General features: G+C 39.9%; 1 protein-coding gene across 2 annotated transcripts in view; it reads left to right on the top strand.

Moving 5' to 3' along the window:
- The window catches only part of hck (HCK proto-oncogene, Src family tyrosine kinase), a 111,793-nt gene extending 95,957 nt beyond the window's left edge, over positions 1 to 15,836 (top strand). For both annotated transcript variants that reach the window (XM_041204074.1, XM_041204075.1), the window contains 3 exons: positions 9,608 to 9,761; positions 13,507 to 13,638; positions 14,353 to 15,836. In XM_041204074.1, coding sequence (XP_041060008.1) covers positions 9,608 to 9,761; positions 13,507 to 13,638; positions 14,353 to 14,555 — 489 coding nt within the window. In that variant the 3' untranslated portion in view covers positions 14,556 to 15,836. The remainder of the gene's footprint in view (positions 1 to 9,607; positions 9,762 to 13,506; positions 13,639 to 14,352) is intronic.
- The last annotated feature ends 1,586 nt before the right edge of the window (positions 15,837 to 17,422 follow it).

Genomic DNA, 17,422 nt, shown 5'->3' with positions numbered 1-17,422 from the left:
CAATTGGACAGCAGTGGTATTATGTATCACCCATTTTAAGGTCAAGATAATTTTGATAACTAATTCATGAGCAAAGTTTGCTGGCAAGTCCTCTGAATCATGTACTGTGTTGTTATGAACAAATGAAGCTTATGTGCCAGGGACCATTTCGCCCAGAGAACTATATCTCACTTTCAGCATTTCCACTTCAGGCTACTCTTCCATGGTTGCAAATACAGTAGATGTAATCATTATCCTTTCATCTCTTGACCACTTCTAATTATAGTATTGGAGAATGTGATTGGGTTGTGCCATGATGGTCCAACAGTTGAACAGCCTCTTGATGCTCGTACCCAAGTCTCACGTAAGGTTAGAAGTTGCTTTGGTATCTGTGAAATCTTTATCCCAGCAATTAAGTGCAATGACAAAGAATGGAGAACAGAGTGACATATTTTGGGTAAGACTACCCAGTTGTGCTGTTAAGCATAGACTGGGTGACTGTTCAAAATTAACACTGGGAGCTGTGAAACAAAAATAGAAGAAAGTGCTCTTTAAAAAGCTAGAAGGCATTAAAGAAGTAAACAGTGTACTTAAGATTCCTTTACACTTTTAGTATAGAATTACTCAAGTCGATAAAGGCTTTCAAAAAATGTATCAGCAATTTTACAGAGATGTTTGTAACTCCAGTGACTTTCAGAGAATGAGCCATTAATGGAGGCTTTTTTGTTTATTGTTTTTGAAAGATTTTACACACTTTATGCAATGAAGCTCTTAGCATTGGAATGTAATAGCCACTACCTTTCTTATTGTTGTCAGCTGCGTGGGATAATGAGCACATTCCAGTTTGAGTCAACAGAACCCATTTTCTTGTACTTTTAAAGATGTGCTATTTTAAAATGTCGAAGAGGGAAGTACAGATATGCTTAGTTTTATAAGTAGGAGGATGTTGAAATGCAGAAAGACAAATTGAGTGCAGCATAAGCAATGTGATTTTTATAGAAACAGTAAGATATTTTTGCTCTGGTGTGGGCTTACTAACCCAATCTAGGAAACTCTTCGGTAATGGCCACCAGATGCACCAGTGAATTACATCAAAGTTATAAAGTCATTCACTGGCAATGAATTGCAGGAATTGTTGATTCTGTGCTAAGTTAGCTAATCTTAGCAAGGTAGCTTAATCATTAGCATGACTGAAGGGAAAAGAGTGGGGAAATCAGCCAGAATTTCCTACTCCTGATCACTGTTCGGAGAATCCTGGTAGAAATTGCATGTGTGGAGATCTTGGGAGAGAATGTGCTCAGGCTTGACTATGAATACCTTCCTCCCAGAGTTGAATGGTGCCCATGCTGCCTTGAAGAAGGGGCGAAGGAAATGATACATAAGACCTTTCTCCCATGAGTATGAATAATGTCCTCAGTGGGTCAGAAATCCAGTACTTGTTAAAATGCCATTCAGGGAAGCCGGAACTTATTCCTTTATCCTCAACTGCCTCGCATAATTTTTACTGAAGTTAGCTAGAGTAAATGGCTGCCACTCCAGAAGTGGAAACATGCACCAGCCACTAGAAGAGAAACATGTTCAAAGGCAGCATAGGCTCAATTTGTATTAGTGATAACCCGTTGTCACACATTCTCCTCAAACCTTTGCCATATAGTTAAAAATATTCCAACAGTTAACTGTCGAGTTGCTCAGCTCTCTCGATCTTGAACAACTCTTAAATTGACTGGAAATAAATTTAGTAGAATTCCTTGTGTGGAAGAAGGAAACACCCTGTAGCTTGTTTCACTTAACATGCTATGCAGTTACTGTTAAAATAAATGTTCATTTTTAAGACTCTTAAATATGCTTGATATCCGTGTAAGGTTACAAGCAAGTTTGCAGACGTTTCAAATGTGTGACATGTTTTGTTAAAACAAGGTAAGATTGAATGGGGCTCCACCAACTGGAGGTATGTTGAATAGATGTGTATGTGACCAACTAGTCCCTTGTCTTGCTGAGTAAGATGACCACACTGATTTGCTTGCTCATGGGATCATTTTTCAAAGTAGTGGGTGCAGGCTTTGCACATTTCTACAGTCAGCATGAAGCCTCCGGTACTGGGAACACATGCTTCAGTGATCCCACAGAGTTTTCCACCCATTTAATTTTTCACTGGGACAGAGTGGGTTAGCAACAAACATCAGACTGAGGGAAAGAACACCAACCAGTCAGTTAACATGAAACTCAGGCTTGTAAAATTCAAACGGTTTTTGGTTTAAGTATTTCCCAGCCAGGTGGTGAGCCTTGTGTTGTCTCTGATGTTGCTCAACTTGCGTTTAAGAAAAATTAATCAAACAAAGAAAATGTTGAACATTTTTTTTGAAAAGCATCGATATTGGTGAGAGTTCTTTTTGTAAAAAGAGCTCTGTGCATTTTAATGACTATATTAAATACAATTTGAATCTTCCTAATTTTTGATAGAAAGGAAGGGAATCTTTTACAGGATTTTCTCTTGTGATGTCCACGATGGGCAAAATTGTACACAGTTAATGGAATGCAGGTTCTTTTCTTATTCCCTGCTCTCCCATTGTTCTAATTGCAAGTGAACTGCACCCAAAGCTGGGGCTCCACTTCACCATCACACCATGTCTTATAGAAATGCAGCAGCGACAAGAGCTCATAACAATGGCACGTGTGCATGCACTTATGGGTGGAGAGAAGTTCGAACACAGAGGGCAGGAGAAGCAGGGACATAGCAACTGGAGGATAGAAGCAGCAGTGATAGAGAAGTCAAAGTAAAGATCATGGAGGGAGGCAAGAGAAACTGAGATGAAGGGAGGGAAAGAGAGAACAGCACTGACATAATTATGAAGAGAGGGAAAAGGAGGTACTGGGAGGGTAGAGAAGCAAATCGACAAACTGAGGGGAGGGTGTAAAAAGAAAGAAGCATTTTTTAAAAACTGAGGAAGAAAAAGTACAGCAACAACTATTTGCATTTATATAGCACCTTTAGCATAAAACCTCCCGAGGCACTTCAAGTGGCATAAACAAAATATGGCACAGCCTCATGAGATATTGGGATAGATGACCAAAAGCTTGTCAAGAAGGTAGGTTTTAAGGAGTTAAGGAGTATCTTAAAGGAGGAGAGAGAGGTATCGAGGTGAAAAAGTTTAGGCAGGGAATTCCAGCGCTTAGGGCCTGGCTATTTGAAGGCATGACAACCAATGATGTACATCCCCAATTTTAGTTGTTCCAAGAGAAAGGCAGATATCCAAGAAGAAGCTACTGAGATGGGAGGGGGCAGACTTTAAATAGATGGCATTTTCAGACTAGGAGCCAATGTAGATCAGCAAGCACAAGGGTGATGGATGAACAAGATTTGGTGCAAGTTAGAATGCAGGCCTCAAAGTCTTTGAATAAGCTCATATTTGTATAGGATGGAAAGTGGGAGGTCACCTAGAGTGCTTTGGAATAGTCAAATCTAGAGGTAACAAAGGCATGGACTTGAATGACAAGAAATTATTACAAATAGTAACCTGAAAGAATAGAAGACAGAGCGAAGCTTAGCATAACCCTGAGGAAGAAAGAAAGAGAAGCATAGACATGGGGCAATATTTTCACAGGGCCAGGGAGGCTGGAAAAATATTGAAGCTGTTGGGACAGCTGCTCAAGTGGTCCTGCTGCTGGGCAAGTTTCCCAGAGATTAATGCGCTGGATGGCTGCCTTGTTACCTTGAACCATGAGGGAGACCGGTCCAAACCAGGATGCTGACGCTGCAAGGGGCTGTGAGTGCCCCCAGCTGTGACTGCTCCATGGCCAGTTTTAGCAAGGAGATTGTACAATGTGTGCAGTCGTCCAACTGTTCTGCAGTCCATTAAAACGCTCATGAATTTGCAGTTGGTGCCAGTGAGGGGGAAGCTCTAGAAAACTTGGTGGCACTTTGATGCCTCTGCATTGCTTGAGTGGGCAGATAAGCCGGGAGCCAAACCCCAATCATATCAATGTAGCTGTGCCTGAACTGTCTCAGTTGCAGAGGAATGGTCACTTTCTACAAGTTTCTCAAATGCGTGGCCACTTCCCTACCACCCCCCACCCCAAATGCTTGTGCACTATATTCAACAGCAGGTCTGCCCTTAACCACCATTTCACTCCCCCCGCACCCCCAACCCCCAACACTGCCAGGGGTGGGGCTGGGGGAAACTATTCTGGTGATCTGGCCTGATAATGATATGCTGAAGTATAACAATGAGGTTCCCAACGTCTGATCGCAGGAAACACTGTCCGCTATTGGCAGGCTGAACTGACGATCACAAACTGGAATCCCACCGTCGTAAAACCAATCACGCCATATTGTCTGCTCATGCCACCGATCATGCCCAATGCCAGCAGGCATGGAAAATTCCGCCCTATATCTCCAAGTCTTTGTCCAAATATATTTTAGATTTATATTTACATATTAATCTTTCTGCACCACCACCACCACCCCCCCCCCCCCCCCCACCCCTCCCCCAGCCTCAGTCACATCACTGCAGGTCTCTGACTTCATAGGTTTAATGGATCTGGAGGTTTCACAACTCTGCCTGATTGTGTCCTCGTCGTGACACTTGAAAGATTGGTAGTCTCCCCTTGGACTCTCTTTGATTTGGTTGCTATTCAGTAAGAATTGCAGTGCCTGGTGTATTGTCAGTTTGACTCTCAGCATCTGGTTCTCCCAAACGTATAATGGATGGCTCTCTGAGGAATGGGGATAAGACTTCTCCTGTTCCTTCTCATTATGCCTTCAGGAGTATGTATTAAGTAAGATCATTGTTGATTGTCATCCCTTCTTTGCCTAGGTTTCTTATCCAAACCTTGCCTCCTTTATTTAGCCTGAGTAGGTTACTGGTATGATGCCTCCTATTGTAAGTGGAAGCTCAGAGAACTCTGTAGGCCTGTTCTGAACATTCTGATAGTCCTGTGCTGCTAACCCTGGGATTCTTGGGCAGCATGGCAGGCTGAGTACAAAGCTTCCTGCCCATCAGCAGTTCAGATGTTGCCAATCCACATTGCAGTGAAGTAGACCTGAATGTTAAAAGTGCCATTGGAAAATCCTTGTTCTCCAAGATGGTTCTAATAGTGTGAATGCCCCTTTTCACCTCGTTGTTGGATTGGGGAGACCTCAGGAGGTATAGGAATCCACAGTTCTCAGTGAAGTGGTCGTTAGTGAATTGCAGACCATTGTCAGACACCACCTGGACCAGAATGCCATGTGTTGCAAAGACTCCTTTCAATGACCTAATGACCGACTCTGTTTGTAAACACTACCTCAATCCACCTGGAGAAGTAGTCAGCAATAATGAGGAAGGATTTGCCATTGTATATGAATAGATCCATTCTCAGGCATTCCCATGGTCTGGTAGGGAACTAAGTGGAGATGAGGAGCTTCCTTTGGACTGGTTGGTGCACCACACAAACCTGGCACTGAAATCATCTCTTTGATCAACCTTGATATTTCCAGCCACCACATTGCAGACTGGGCTCGTGCTCTGCAATTATTGATGCCCAAGTGGCCTTGGTGGATTTATTGCAGAATCTCTAGTCAGAATGAGGCGGAAATTACCAACTGCTCATCTACACCAGATCATCAGTTATGGTGAAGCGTTTACATCGTTCAAAGCATATTTTCATGACCATCCCACTGGGACACTGCTGTGGCCACCCTTGCATGCAGTATTGACAGATACAGATGCAGTCCTCATCTTGCATCTGCTCTTGGGGTATTTGTTGTAGCTTTTGGGAGCTCACTGGCAATCGTGTTGCCACGAAGTGGAAATAGGATTCGACCCCATTGACCAAATTAACATCCTGTGTTCCCAGATGGTCAACTATGGCCCTGGACGGTGCATCCGCAGTCGTTTGTAGCTTGCCCTTAACATACACTGTCTCGTAAGTGAAGCACTTTTAGTTGCATGCGGAATATCGGGATTGTCAGAGGCAATCTGGCGAGTTCCTTTTTGTCCAGTAATGAGACTAATGGTTTGTGATCCATCTCGATGACTACTTTCAGCCCGATGATTATAGTCAGAGCCCATGTTACTAAGAGCCACGTTCTCTATAACTGCATACCTCATTTCTGTGTCAGATAGCATCTGAGACACGTAATAGACTGGTTGGTGGCACCCATTTTGTTGCTCTTGAAACAGGATTGCCCCATGTCCAGTAGAGGAGGCATCAGCTATGATTGCGGTCGGTAGGGATTGGTCATAGTGAGCCTGGTACCTGGTGAGAGCAACATGTCTTTAACCTGTCGGAATGCTTGCTCCTGGTGTGCATCCCAACACCATGCTTGGGCCTATTTCAATAGGCGTCTCAAGGGCTTTGTGACTTGTGCTAGGTTTAGTTGTAATTTTACCAGCTGATTTTCCATATCCAGGAATCATTGAAACTGGAATGTATGATGGGGCTGGAAATTCACTGATGGTCCTTGTTTTTTGTGGGCCCACCATTATGCCTTTGTTGCTCACAATGTGGACAAAAGAAATCGAAGAGACATTTTGGAGAATTCACACTTATTGTTAAGTATCAGTCCTGCTTCCTTCCAGCAAACAGGTCAAGATAGTTTTAAGTCTCATGTCATGTTCTTCAGTTGCTCCATGGACAAGCATGTCATCCATGTGGCAGATTATGCCTTTTTAAGACCTTGCAAGATGGTAGACATTGTTCGCTGAAACATTTAGGGTGTTGAGGTTACACCAAAAGGCAAACAATTGAAGCAAAGTCTGCCGAATGATTTAATAAATGTTGTCAATGTAATTTTTTTTATCTAACAGTACCTGGCAAAAGCCATTGTTGGCATCAAATTTCAAGAATATCATACCTTTAGGAGAGCTTGGTCAAACTGTCGTCCACTGAGGACATCGGGTGGATTTCCCTCACCACAGCCTTGTTGAGCTGAGTCAGGTCAACAACGATGTAAAGGGACCTGTCCGGTTTAGGAACTGGAATCATTCCAGATCACCGTTCTGTCAGCTTAGTGATGGGAGAGATGACTCCCATCTTGGTCATCTCATCAAGTTGCAGTTAGACCTGTTTCATGATAGGATGCGGTATCTTCCTTGGTGTGGAAAGACGCACTGGTTTAGCATTTTTTCTCAGCATTAGGCTTTATCCTGTCTTCAGTCTCCTCAACCCAGTGAACGGTTTTGCAAAATCTTTTTTGAAGTTCGGCTGAGATGTTTGCTAGCTGATGATCTCGAACTTTTGGATGAGGTTGAGGTCGACCCAGGCTATTTGACTCGGAAGTGAGAATTCCTGGTTGTGAAGCACATTTAATGTTTCCGGTATCTTTTTGTTCTTATTTTGGAGTGTTGCTTGTAAATGTACCTTTTTGACCTGGAGCTTGATTCCTCCTGGGCCATATAACTGGGTTGTAGTTGGATTTAGGCATTTTATTACTAGCCATGGTTCGTTATCAGACAGGATTGTTACTGCAACTTGAAATTAGCAATGTGTCCGTTGGCACAGATGTCCGCATTCCAGAAAGTGTATCTTGGGTCATTGATCTCGCCTAGGAAATATTGTTGTTCCTCTTTTGGTGAGACTCCTCTATTTCATTTTTGGCCTTATGTGCGAAGATTCCCTCCTGATCCTCTGTGCATCTAGAGGTTTTAGTTCTGCACATCTTTCCAAAATGTCCCAATCTTTTACAATGAAAGCATTCTGCAGTTCTTGCTAGACACGGTTCATGCTGTGAGGCTCTTTGCCACAGAGTTGGCATGGTTTAATGGCATCTTGAGCTTTTATTCCATAAGGTCTTTTGCCCTAGAGTTTCTTTGACATTCATTTGTTAAGCCATGTTGTCATTGGGAGTTTTCTGAGCCATGGTTTGTCTGCCACTCTTAGTATGGCTCTGATTTGCTGATGGATATCTGATTGTATGACTAACTATTATCACCTTCTCCTAAATCATCTTTGCTAGGCCAGGAAGAGTATCGTTGGTTATCCTGACTATGACGCTATTTCATATCAACTCAGATTTAAGATCACCATATTCACAACCTTCAGCCAGCCAATACAGATCTTTGATAAAGTTATCTATTGGTTCGCCAGGTTTCTGGAACCTTTTGTTAAACTTGGCTCTTTCTAATATTTTATTACTCTGTAGGTTAGAATAATGTAGGTCAAATGTTTTTAAGAACCCTTATAATTTGTCTGATGTTTTGTTAATGCCTTGTCTTGCCCTCACATCATCAGCAATTGCTCCATTAGTGTACAATAATGCAGTGACTTGTTTAGCCTCTGATTTATTGTTTAATCCAGTTCTGAATCTTAAAAATCTCTTCCTCCATTGTGTTCAATTCTATATCCGGTCTGGCCCATCTGTGTGCCCAAATTGGCCTGGCAAGGTGAATTTGGAATCCATAACTGTTTTAAGTTTGCCTGAAATGTTTAAAATTCTGTTTCAGTAATGGAGTTTTATTGTGCTGATCAGGTTTCCGATACCTGCTGCGGTCAGTGACCCTCTTTTGTAGTCATTCCTAAATTTTGCCACATATTTCTAAATAATCACTGGAATTAATTATTAAGGCCGGTCCATGGCTTTCCTCCCATTGGGGGAAATCACATTGAGCAGCCAATTTTTTTTTTCCCCAATTGCTGCTATGTGCCAATCTTGGACCTGGGCTTGTTAAAATGGAATTTTCCCAGTGCAGCCTGCTTACTGCGCCATTAATTTGAAGCTTTAAAACCTTTTTCAAGGTTTGCTCACCCTTCCTCGATGGTCGCCAGGTTCTTTGACTCTGCTGCTTGATTGGGATTTTTCACAGACCGCTACGTGCTATGGTGTAGCCATTAGTAAGCTGAACAGTAGATTTCTCCTCTGCCTCTCAGCCTCCACATCTTCTATTGAGCTCTTTTGGCGATTTTCAGCTGTCTTACTGAAGTTTTCAGACTTGACGCCGCCTTTTCAGGTTGGACTTGCAAACTTTTTTAACGTTGATTTTCAGAGATTTTGGGGTCCTTCACTGCTGCCGCCATGTTGTATGTTGGTTGTGACTGGTTAAGGGACAGTTGTGAAGTTGGATAAGTCTGAACAATAGCTGGTTTATTGTATGAACATAACTATTTACAGATGTACAAGGTATTCCTTGGTCTAAGCCACAAGCTTTCTCCTACTAGACACTTAAGCATGTGACTCTTTCTTACATCATCACGTGAGCAGTACTGTTTCTCCAGTCCCACACTTTAATCTTTTCAGCCCTGAACACCCTAATATTACAGAAATTATTAGACATGAGCTAAATCCTTGCCATAAGTAATGAATAGACAGCCGACAGGCTCTCATATATGATGAGTGACCACTTTGGCAATTTGCTTATTTCCTGTTTATGAATATGGAATTGCTATCTAACAAGAACCCTGCCTTCAAAAGAAGATGGCTAAGCTAAAAATGATAGTGGTCCTAGCAGCTGAATGACTCATTTTTCCAAGATTTAAAAATCTTGGAACTTTGAAGTAATGTTCAGAGGATTTTATACAACCAATTAGTGTTGCAGTCTAGCGTAATTTCTGGCCTTATTAATAGTAAATTTTTATTTCTGGAAAATATGTCTATCTATACCGTTTATGTTCAACAATCAAATATAATGTCTAATAACTTTTTGTATTAAAGATTGCTGAAGGAATGGCTTATATTGAATCAAAGAACTATATACACAGAGATTTGAGGGCTGCTAATATCTTAGTGTCTCACACGTTGGTTTGCAAGATCGCCGACTTTGGCTTAGCCAGAATAATTGAAGACAATGAATATACAGCCAGAGAAGGTGCGTTAAAATATTTAAAATATTATATATTTTAGGCTGTGCTCTTGCAATGTGTTAAAACATGTGCTTGCAAACTGGCAACTGCAACAAGGTCCCAGGAGCTAATAATTCTGGCCCTGCTGGGCATACTGTGCGCTATAACCATATGTTTCAAATCCTGCATTTCCATTTGTTGATTTTCAATTGTATTTTATTTTCTTGTTTTGACTAATTAAGCATTTTCTACAATGGTAGCAAGTGTTTTTTCTTTTGAGCAGCTGACACATTTTTCTTAAGTTGGCACAAGGAGTCCCTGGCATTATATCAGTTTTTTGGTGGGAGGTTGGAGAGCTGTGGGGGGTGGTTGTCCCCCTCATTCTGAGTGGACCAAGAGTGCAAGAATCATGTGGCTGTTGGCCTGTTTAGATCTAAATCATTGCTAATACCAGTAACTGTTTTTTAAGATGTCTTTATCTGAAGATTTTACAAAAAAAGGCCCGGATTTGCGATTGAACTAACTCAGTCCTTGAGAGATCCTGTTGTGTGGAATATGTGCTTGTGATTTTGTTTCTCAATGGTGTGGCTCCCCCCTTGTACAGGATTCTCCAATAAGAGAAAATAATTTCACTATTTACCCTGTTTGATCCCTTTTATCATTTATCCAGATCCTGGAGATTGTCTATTGTAAGCCTTTGTTTTCTCCAGTATGTTTTTAAAAATTTGTATTGAATCTAATAAGTTCCTCATCTTAATGATTTTAGTTTCCTTTGCGCTGTCTTCCATTACTCTGAAAATAAATCCAAAGTGCAAAACTAAATTAATGCAGATACTGTAAATCTGAGATTAATAACAAATGCTGAAAATATTCAGCAGATCATGCAGCATCTGTGGAGAGAGAGATAAAGGAAAGGTTTCTGGTCAATGGCCTTTCATCAGAACAAAACATTCATTTAACAAGCTTAACATTTCTCACCATCCATTATAGTCTGTTATGACGAAACAGTTGGTAAAGGCTGAGTTATTTAAATCTCAGAGGGAAACTTGAATAACTGTCGTAACCTATATTTCCAATTGCTATTTTTGAGATGCAGATCTGAATTCAGTAATAAGACCACCAAGTCTCAAGAGGTTTTTTGTATGAAACTATATTAAACATTTTATTAATTTAACAACAATTTAAACACATACACATGTTTACAAATTACTACCATAATAACTTTTAAACAAATCCCCAAATTAATCACTCCCCAGGTAAATCTTCACCAAGGCAACAATAACTCATAGGCTTGAAATAAACACCAAGCAAAGCACATTTGACCTTACAAATTCAAAATGAGGTTCCTTTTCACTTTGGTTCTTTTTCAGGCACAGTTGTAGGGCTTATAGGCTGGTTAGACCTTACATGCCTCTAACACTCACTCTCTCTCTCTCTCTCTCTCTCTCTCTCTCTCTCTCTCTCAAACTCTTTTGTTTATACCCAGCTTTCCCTTTGAATGTAAATTTTCCATTGTATTACTAGGTATTTTAATTTTCTCCTAACAATCCTTTCATTCCACCAATTTTATTAGTAATATAAACACATTGCTTGCTTGGTGTCTCCCAGCTAGGTGCAAGATTTTATCCATTCTTTTGAATCGTTTATTCAACAAATGTAAATTGCACTTTACCTTTTAACTTACGTTTGTCTAATTAACATCACGAACTACTATACATCAATGCACCCAGACTAGCAGGCTTTAATCCAGTTATGCCCTACACAGACAGACACAGTGACACAGGCCCTACTTCAAGTCCAATTTAAAAATAATTTCCAATAACTTTATACACAATATCTCTTCATGACATGGTCTCACCTGAATCTGTCTTTAATGGGCCGCATTCCCCTTATCATGCTCTTTTTTTATTCGTTCACAGGTCTGAGTACCACTGGCAGAGCTAGTATTTATTGCCTTTGAGAAGCTGGTGGTTAGCTGCCTTATTGAACTTCAGTTCATGTGATGCAGGGTACACCCACAATACTGTTGGGGAGGGAGTTCTGGGATTTTGACCCAGCGACAGTGGGAGAAAAAGTGACTATATTTCCAAATCAGGATGGTGTGATTTGGAGGGGAACTTGCAGGTGGTAGTTTTCCCATGCATGTGCTACCCTGCACCTTCTAGGTGGGGGTCGTGCGTTTGGAAGGTGCTGTTGAAGGAACATATAATATATTTATAAAATGTTTCACCCTTAATTTTGTTATCCATTGCATGGTTTGTCCATATTCTTTTTTTGCTTTGTTGCTTTTTATAGCTCTCCCAGCCTACTGGATTCCACTTTTCCTGACATGTGTAAGCCTTTTATTTTCAATTATTACTGTCTCTTACCTCATTAATTGATCAGAGTTGCTTCCTTGTACAGGTGGAGCTTTTACCTTTTTTAGGGTTGCATTGCACCTTACTATGGCTAGCATGAGAATGTGAGAGATGCAAGGCATATGAGGTCATTCGGCCCTTGAGGCCTGCTCCATTATTCAATAAGGTTGAGTGATCATCTACTGGAATTACACCTTGCAGCACTATCCACATATCCCTTGAAATCCTTACATAGTTCTCATCCCTTCAAAGTTTGCCTTAGTTAAAACCTTGGTTTGTGACTCCCCTCTCAAATCTAATATCAAATTCAGTCATATTATGGTCATCGTTTTACAGATGTTCCCCTCCTGTCAGATTGTTAGCTAACTCTCTGGTTCATTACAAACTGCTAAATCTTATATGATCCTATCCCTCCTAAAAGAAATAGTTCCAGAAAACTCTCCTCCGTACATTCTCGAAGTATGTTTACTACTTGAGCTGTTCTGCTTTTCCCAGTCTGTGGAAATTAAAATCTCCCATTTTAAGCTGTCTCTTCCTGCTACACACTTCCTGGATCTCCGTATTTATACATTGGCCACATAACTACCGTCAAGAAATCTGTAGATAACCCACACAAACGTTTTGTTTTCTTTATTAATCTTTGCTCCTATCCATAGTGTTTCTGCTGTGTGTTCATTCTTAATGAAAATCCTTTCATTTCACTTGTGTTTGACCATTAATCGTGTCAACAGTAATTTCCAGCTGCCAGTTCCAAAATGTATTCTGTGTCCTTGGTTTATTTTTCCCAAGATCAGTATCTGTTTGCCCATGTTGAAAGCAGATGACAAATGATTTCAGTTAGCATATGATTTAAGCAGCAGGATTTCACGCTTTTGGAATAACTCTCTTTGCTTCACCATTCATCTGTGTTTAAATCCTTTTACTAGCCCCCTGGGCTTAGCTGCAAGCTTCTAGTGTGAAACTGTTTTCTGTTACCTTTTATGTGTGGTTACCTTTTATCTGCATAATAATTACTTTGTTTACTTTTTGCTAAAGTACTCTGTTTTGCATTTTCCTTGTTTTCATTTAATTTGTTTGCAGGTGGTGGTCTCACAAGCTAGTACAGATTGGTGAATCAGGTGGTGATCTCAACATTCCCAGTTTGCAGCAATCAGGATTCTCTGGCTAAAAGCAAAAAACTGCGGATGCTGGAAATCCAAAACAAAAACAAAAATACCTGGAAAAATTCAGCAGGTCTGGCAGCATCAGTGGAGAGGAGCACAGTTAATGTTTCGAGTCCGAATGGCCCTTCAGACTCAACATTAACTGTGTTCCTTTCCACAGATGCTGCCAGACCTGCTGAGTTTTTCTTGGATTCTCTGGCTGTTGAGTTTAATTCAGATTTTGTAATTTCCATTTTCCATTACTTTCTAAGGTGCTAAATTCCCTATTAAGTGGACAGCGCCAGAAGCCATCAACTTTGGGTCATTTACAATCAAGTCTGATGTGTGGTCCTTTGGAATTCTTCTCATGGAAACCATTACATATGGCCGGACTCCTTACCCAGGTCTGTAAAGAACAGTCAAGTTTTTCAAGCGGGACTGCAGTGCTTTCGTATGAATCTTGCTACTCTTCACACTTAACATTATTTACTGAAGAAGGTACTCAAACAGCTGTAGGGTTGGTATGAAGTGGGCTCACTTCATGTTGGCGCTGCAGTTACCATAAAAGAGCAGTCTGAATCCGAAGTCAGGACCGCACTTGAAACAGTGACAAAGAGTGAAACCCCCGGAGAGAGAATCTGACTCCATGGCCGGAATTTTCCAGCTCCCCGGCGGTGGGTTACCCTGCAGCGTGGCTGGCAAGCCATTGAAATCTCCATTCACATCAGCGGAACCAGAAGATCCCACCGGTGTGAGGGGCGTGTGAAAAATTTCCGGCCCACTTCATTTTAGAGTTCCCAGTTTACATTCCTAAGTTTAGTATTGATGCGTGCCAAAACTTCATCACCTTGATTAAATATATAGGATGAATGCACTGTTGCACATCTAATAGTTGACTTGCACTACAGCTGTCAGTCAGATCATGTCATGCCAATCACTCATTTACTATTAATAACAAATATTTAATAAATTATTTCAACTCTTTAAAAGATCTTCATAAATCCAACTTTACATTGATAGTAAACCAGGATGTGGTAGAAATTTGAGTGAGAGTGGAATGTGTCAGTGTTTTGTAAAAAAAATAAATAAATAAATTACCATTACGTTTTTGATCTAAGGAATGTCAAACCCAGATGTGATACGTTCACTAGAACATGGATATCGGATGCCACGTCCGGAAGTATGTCCAACGGAGCTCTATGACATCATGATGAAGTGCTGGAAGAATAAAGCGGAAGAGCGTCCAACTTTTGAATATTTGCAAAGTGTGCTAGAAGACTTTTACACAGCAACAGAGAGCCAGTACCAGCAGCAACCATAACAAGTTGTCAAACATGTACAGATGATGGAAAAATGCAAAAAAAAAACTCAAACCACCATTTTAGATTAACTGTTTAAGGTGTGCACTTGCATTTTTGCACCTTTTCCACGAAGAATAATTTTCAATATTCTTGAAAATATGAGCAATCTTTCTGCACAAAATTTTTTTAATGTTCATTAGATGGCTGAATTATAGGGTTTATTTTTTTCTGAAGCAATGTTTAAAGTAATATTGGTAATGTATTTTCATTGACATCACAGTTTTATCTTTTATTGTGCACTATTTTTATACTGAAGGTAGCACTCAAAACAGAACCTTGCAATTACAGCCTCTTTTACAGCAATGTCATGTTTACATGTTTTGTAAATAGGTCAGTTGAATTGTCACAGTCTCATATGGGTTACTATAAGAGAATTCCCAATACGTACATAGTCTATAAAGTTGAAGTAGTTATAGGGAAGAACTTAATCTATTTGTACAGTGTTTCAAAGAACTTGATACACTTGGTGCCAGTGTCTACAAAGAGGGGAAGAAAGAGCAAGTTATTCATAATATTTTCAAAGACTAAATGTTTTTAAGATGACTATCATCAATAAAAAGGCTGAGTATCCTATTTCATATTAGCTAATAGAATCCTTGCTAGTCTGTCTTGTGTTGTACTTCACAATATTAATAGGTTACCCTGAGAACCAGGATTGTGGAGAAATTGTATCCTCTCAATCTTTATACTGTTTTTGAAGGTGCAATTGTGGTTGAGATTGAGTCCAAGTTGACTTGGGTCATGGCAGAAATACTGCACATATTCATATTACCGCTTCATCATGTAATTTCTCCAAGATTCACTTTCCTGGGTAATTTGGTAACGAGCAGCTTGAGGAGGAAGCAAGAGAGAGCTACTGAGCCAAAACCTTAGAATTAATTCTAGTCCATGAAATCAAAACTAAATTGTGAATTTAATTGATCCCTTTTAGCTTCGGAATATTTTTAAAGTTCTTTTTATCAGGTGTGTGATTTAATAAATGTTTGGAAATAATTTATAACAATGAGTACGCTTGATCCAATAAGTTTCATTTGTAGCAACATTTAGACCAAAGTGTATCAGAACTTTGTTTAGTAATGGACTGGAGCTTGTAGATTTTTGAACTATGCATCACTATTTCTCACATGGCTTGAAATAATTTCAGAATTTAAAAAAGTGCTATGATTACAAAAATGTAGCCATTGATATTGTATATTTGTATTCATGCTTGAGGTGTGAAATAAAGTGCCTTAATCTTAAAATTGCTAGCTCTGAAATTTATCAAATCTTTACAATTGACAGTGATTCAACTAGCTAAAACTTACAAATGTAACTCAGTACATTTGATCTTTATAAATTCATTTATACTGAGAAGAATTTTCGGAGTAAATCTCATTGGCAATTTTTCCCAACATTTGTGGTTTGTGACAAAGTAACCAATATATACTGTTAAGTTGCCCTCATTTATTTGCACAATAAGCACAGTCTAGCAATCCCAACAGATCATATGGAGAACACCTTGGAATCACCAGGCTGCATGTTCACAATTTCCTTAGATGTGCTCCCCACTGAGAGTAGCATATCATCAGATCATCTTTCCAGTGTACTGAGCAGGTCTTCATTTCTCAGCCCCACTCTGAGCATTATAGTGTTCTCATTTGAAGATTTGTTTTCCTTAAAGCTTTTTAGAAATATCCGTCAGAATGTAGTTTATGTCCTTGTTTTTCTTAAGTTCACTCGATTGAATTTGGGTATGATCATTTGACTTCATTTAGACATCTAAATAATTAATTAGTCCCTGCCCACTTTAAAATTATGCCAAAAATTGAATCAGAAATGCCTTCCTTTTGGATAGAACGTGCAAGACACTCTCATTGCCCCCAGGACACTGCTCAAAGCTACAATACTCAGTGACGATACAGATTCTTGGCTGCTCCAATCTTTGGGCCATCAGAATATAGCAAGGGTACGTGAGATTGTGCCTTGATCTGGTCTATATGGTTCCAAAAAATTTCAAGCAGATGAATCATCTGAAAATCATTCTGGATTTTGAAATAAATGTTTGCTACAATTTTCTACACTCTGAATTTTTTTTAAAATGATTCTCACATTCAGAATTTTGAACTACCAGTTCCGAGGAAATCCATAGCTCTTTTCAGCTCCAATGTTTCAAGCTGCAGAAGAAATTGGTAAATCTGAAAAATACGACGTGCACTTCAGTGCTGTAACCTTGAATTCTATGCAAATTTTACACTCTAATCCATGATTTGATTTTGCACAACCATGCCTAAAATTAATATAACCCAGTGGGGAAATATGCCACTTTTTACTGCAGCACTTAATCAATCAAACTTTTCATCCACTCCCATCTCTGTGGGGGGAAAAAGCAGAGTTTAAAACGACCATGAAGAGTATTCGACTTCAGCTTCAATTCCTGAGTTTTGCTTCGTAACCTGATTTCAGTCAAGGTGATGAACAACACAATTGACCTTGGGCTGAGTGGGGAAAATTGTAGAATTTCTGTTCCTGATTATTGTCTAGTGATATTCTAACCCCTGCCCGAAAGTGTGTGGGCTTCAGTAGAGGATAGGATAGGAGAAAGGTTTCATAACCCCACGATTGCATATTCTACCAGCGGCCTCTATTTAGATCCTCTCAAACAGCAGTATGAGAGAATGATCAATATCTTTAGATTGAAAACTTCTCCAACAGGAACCAAATGCTTCGGCAGAGCAAGGGGAGAAAAAGTTAGCAAAAGTTGCATCACTTTCAGGAAAAAAAAAGCACTTTCTAATTCTGCTCTTTAAACTGATAACTTCTTTGTAAGAAGCTTTTTTTGGTCCTTCTC

This window comes from Carcharodon carcharias, chromosome 14 (genome assembly GCF_017639515.1).
Source record: "Carcharodon carcharias isolate sCarCar2 chromosome 14, sCarCar2.pri, whole genome shotgun sequence".
In the NCBI taxonomy this organism is placed as follows: domain Eukaryota; kingdom Metazoa; phylum Chordata; class Chondrichthyes; order Lamniformes; family Lamnidae; genus Carcharodon; species Carcharodon carcharias.
The sequence above is the reverse complement of the archived record's forward strand: the minus strand, read 5'-3'. Positions and strand labels throughout refer to the sequence as shown.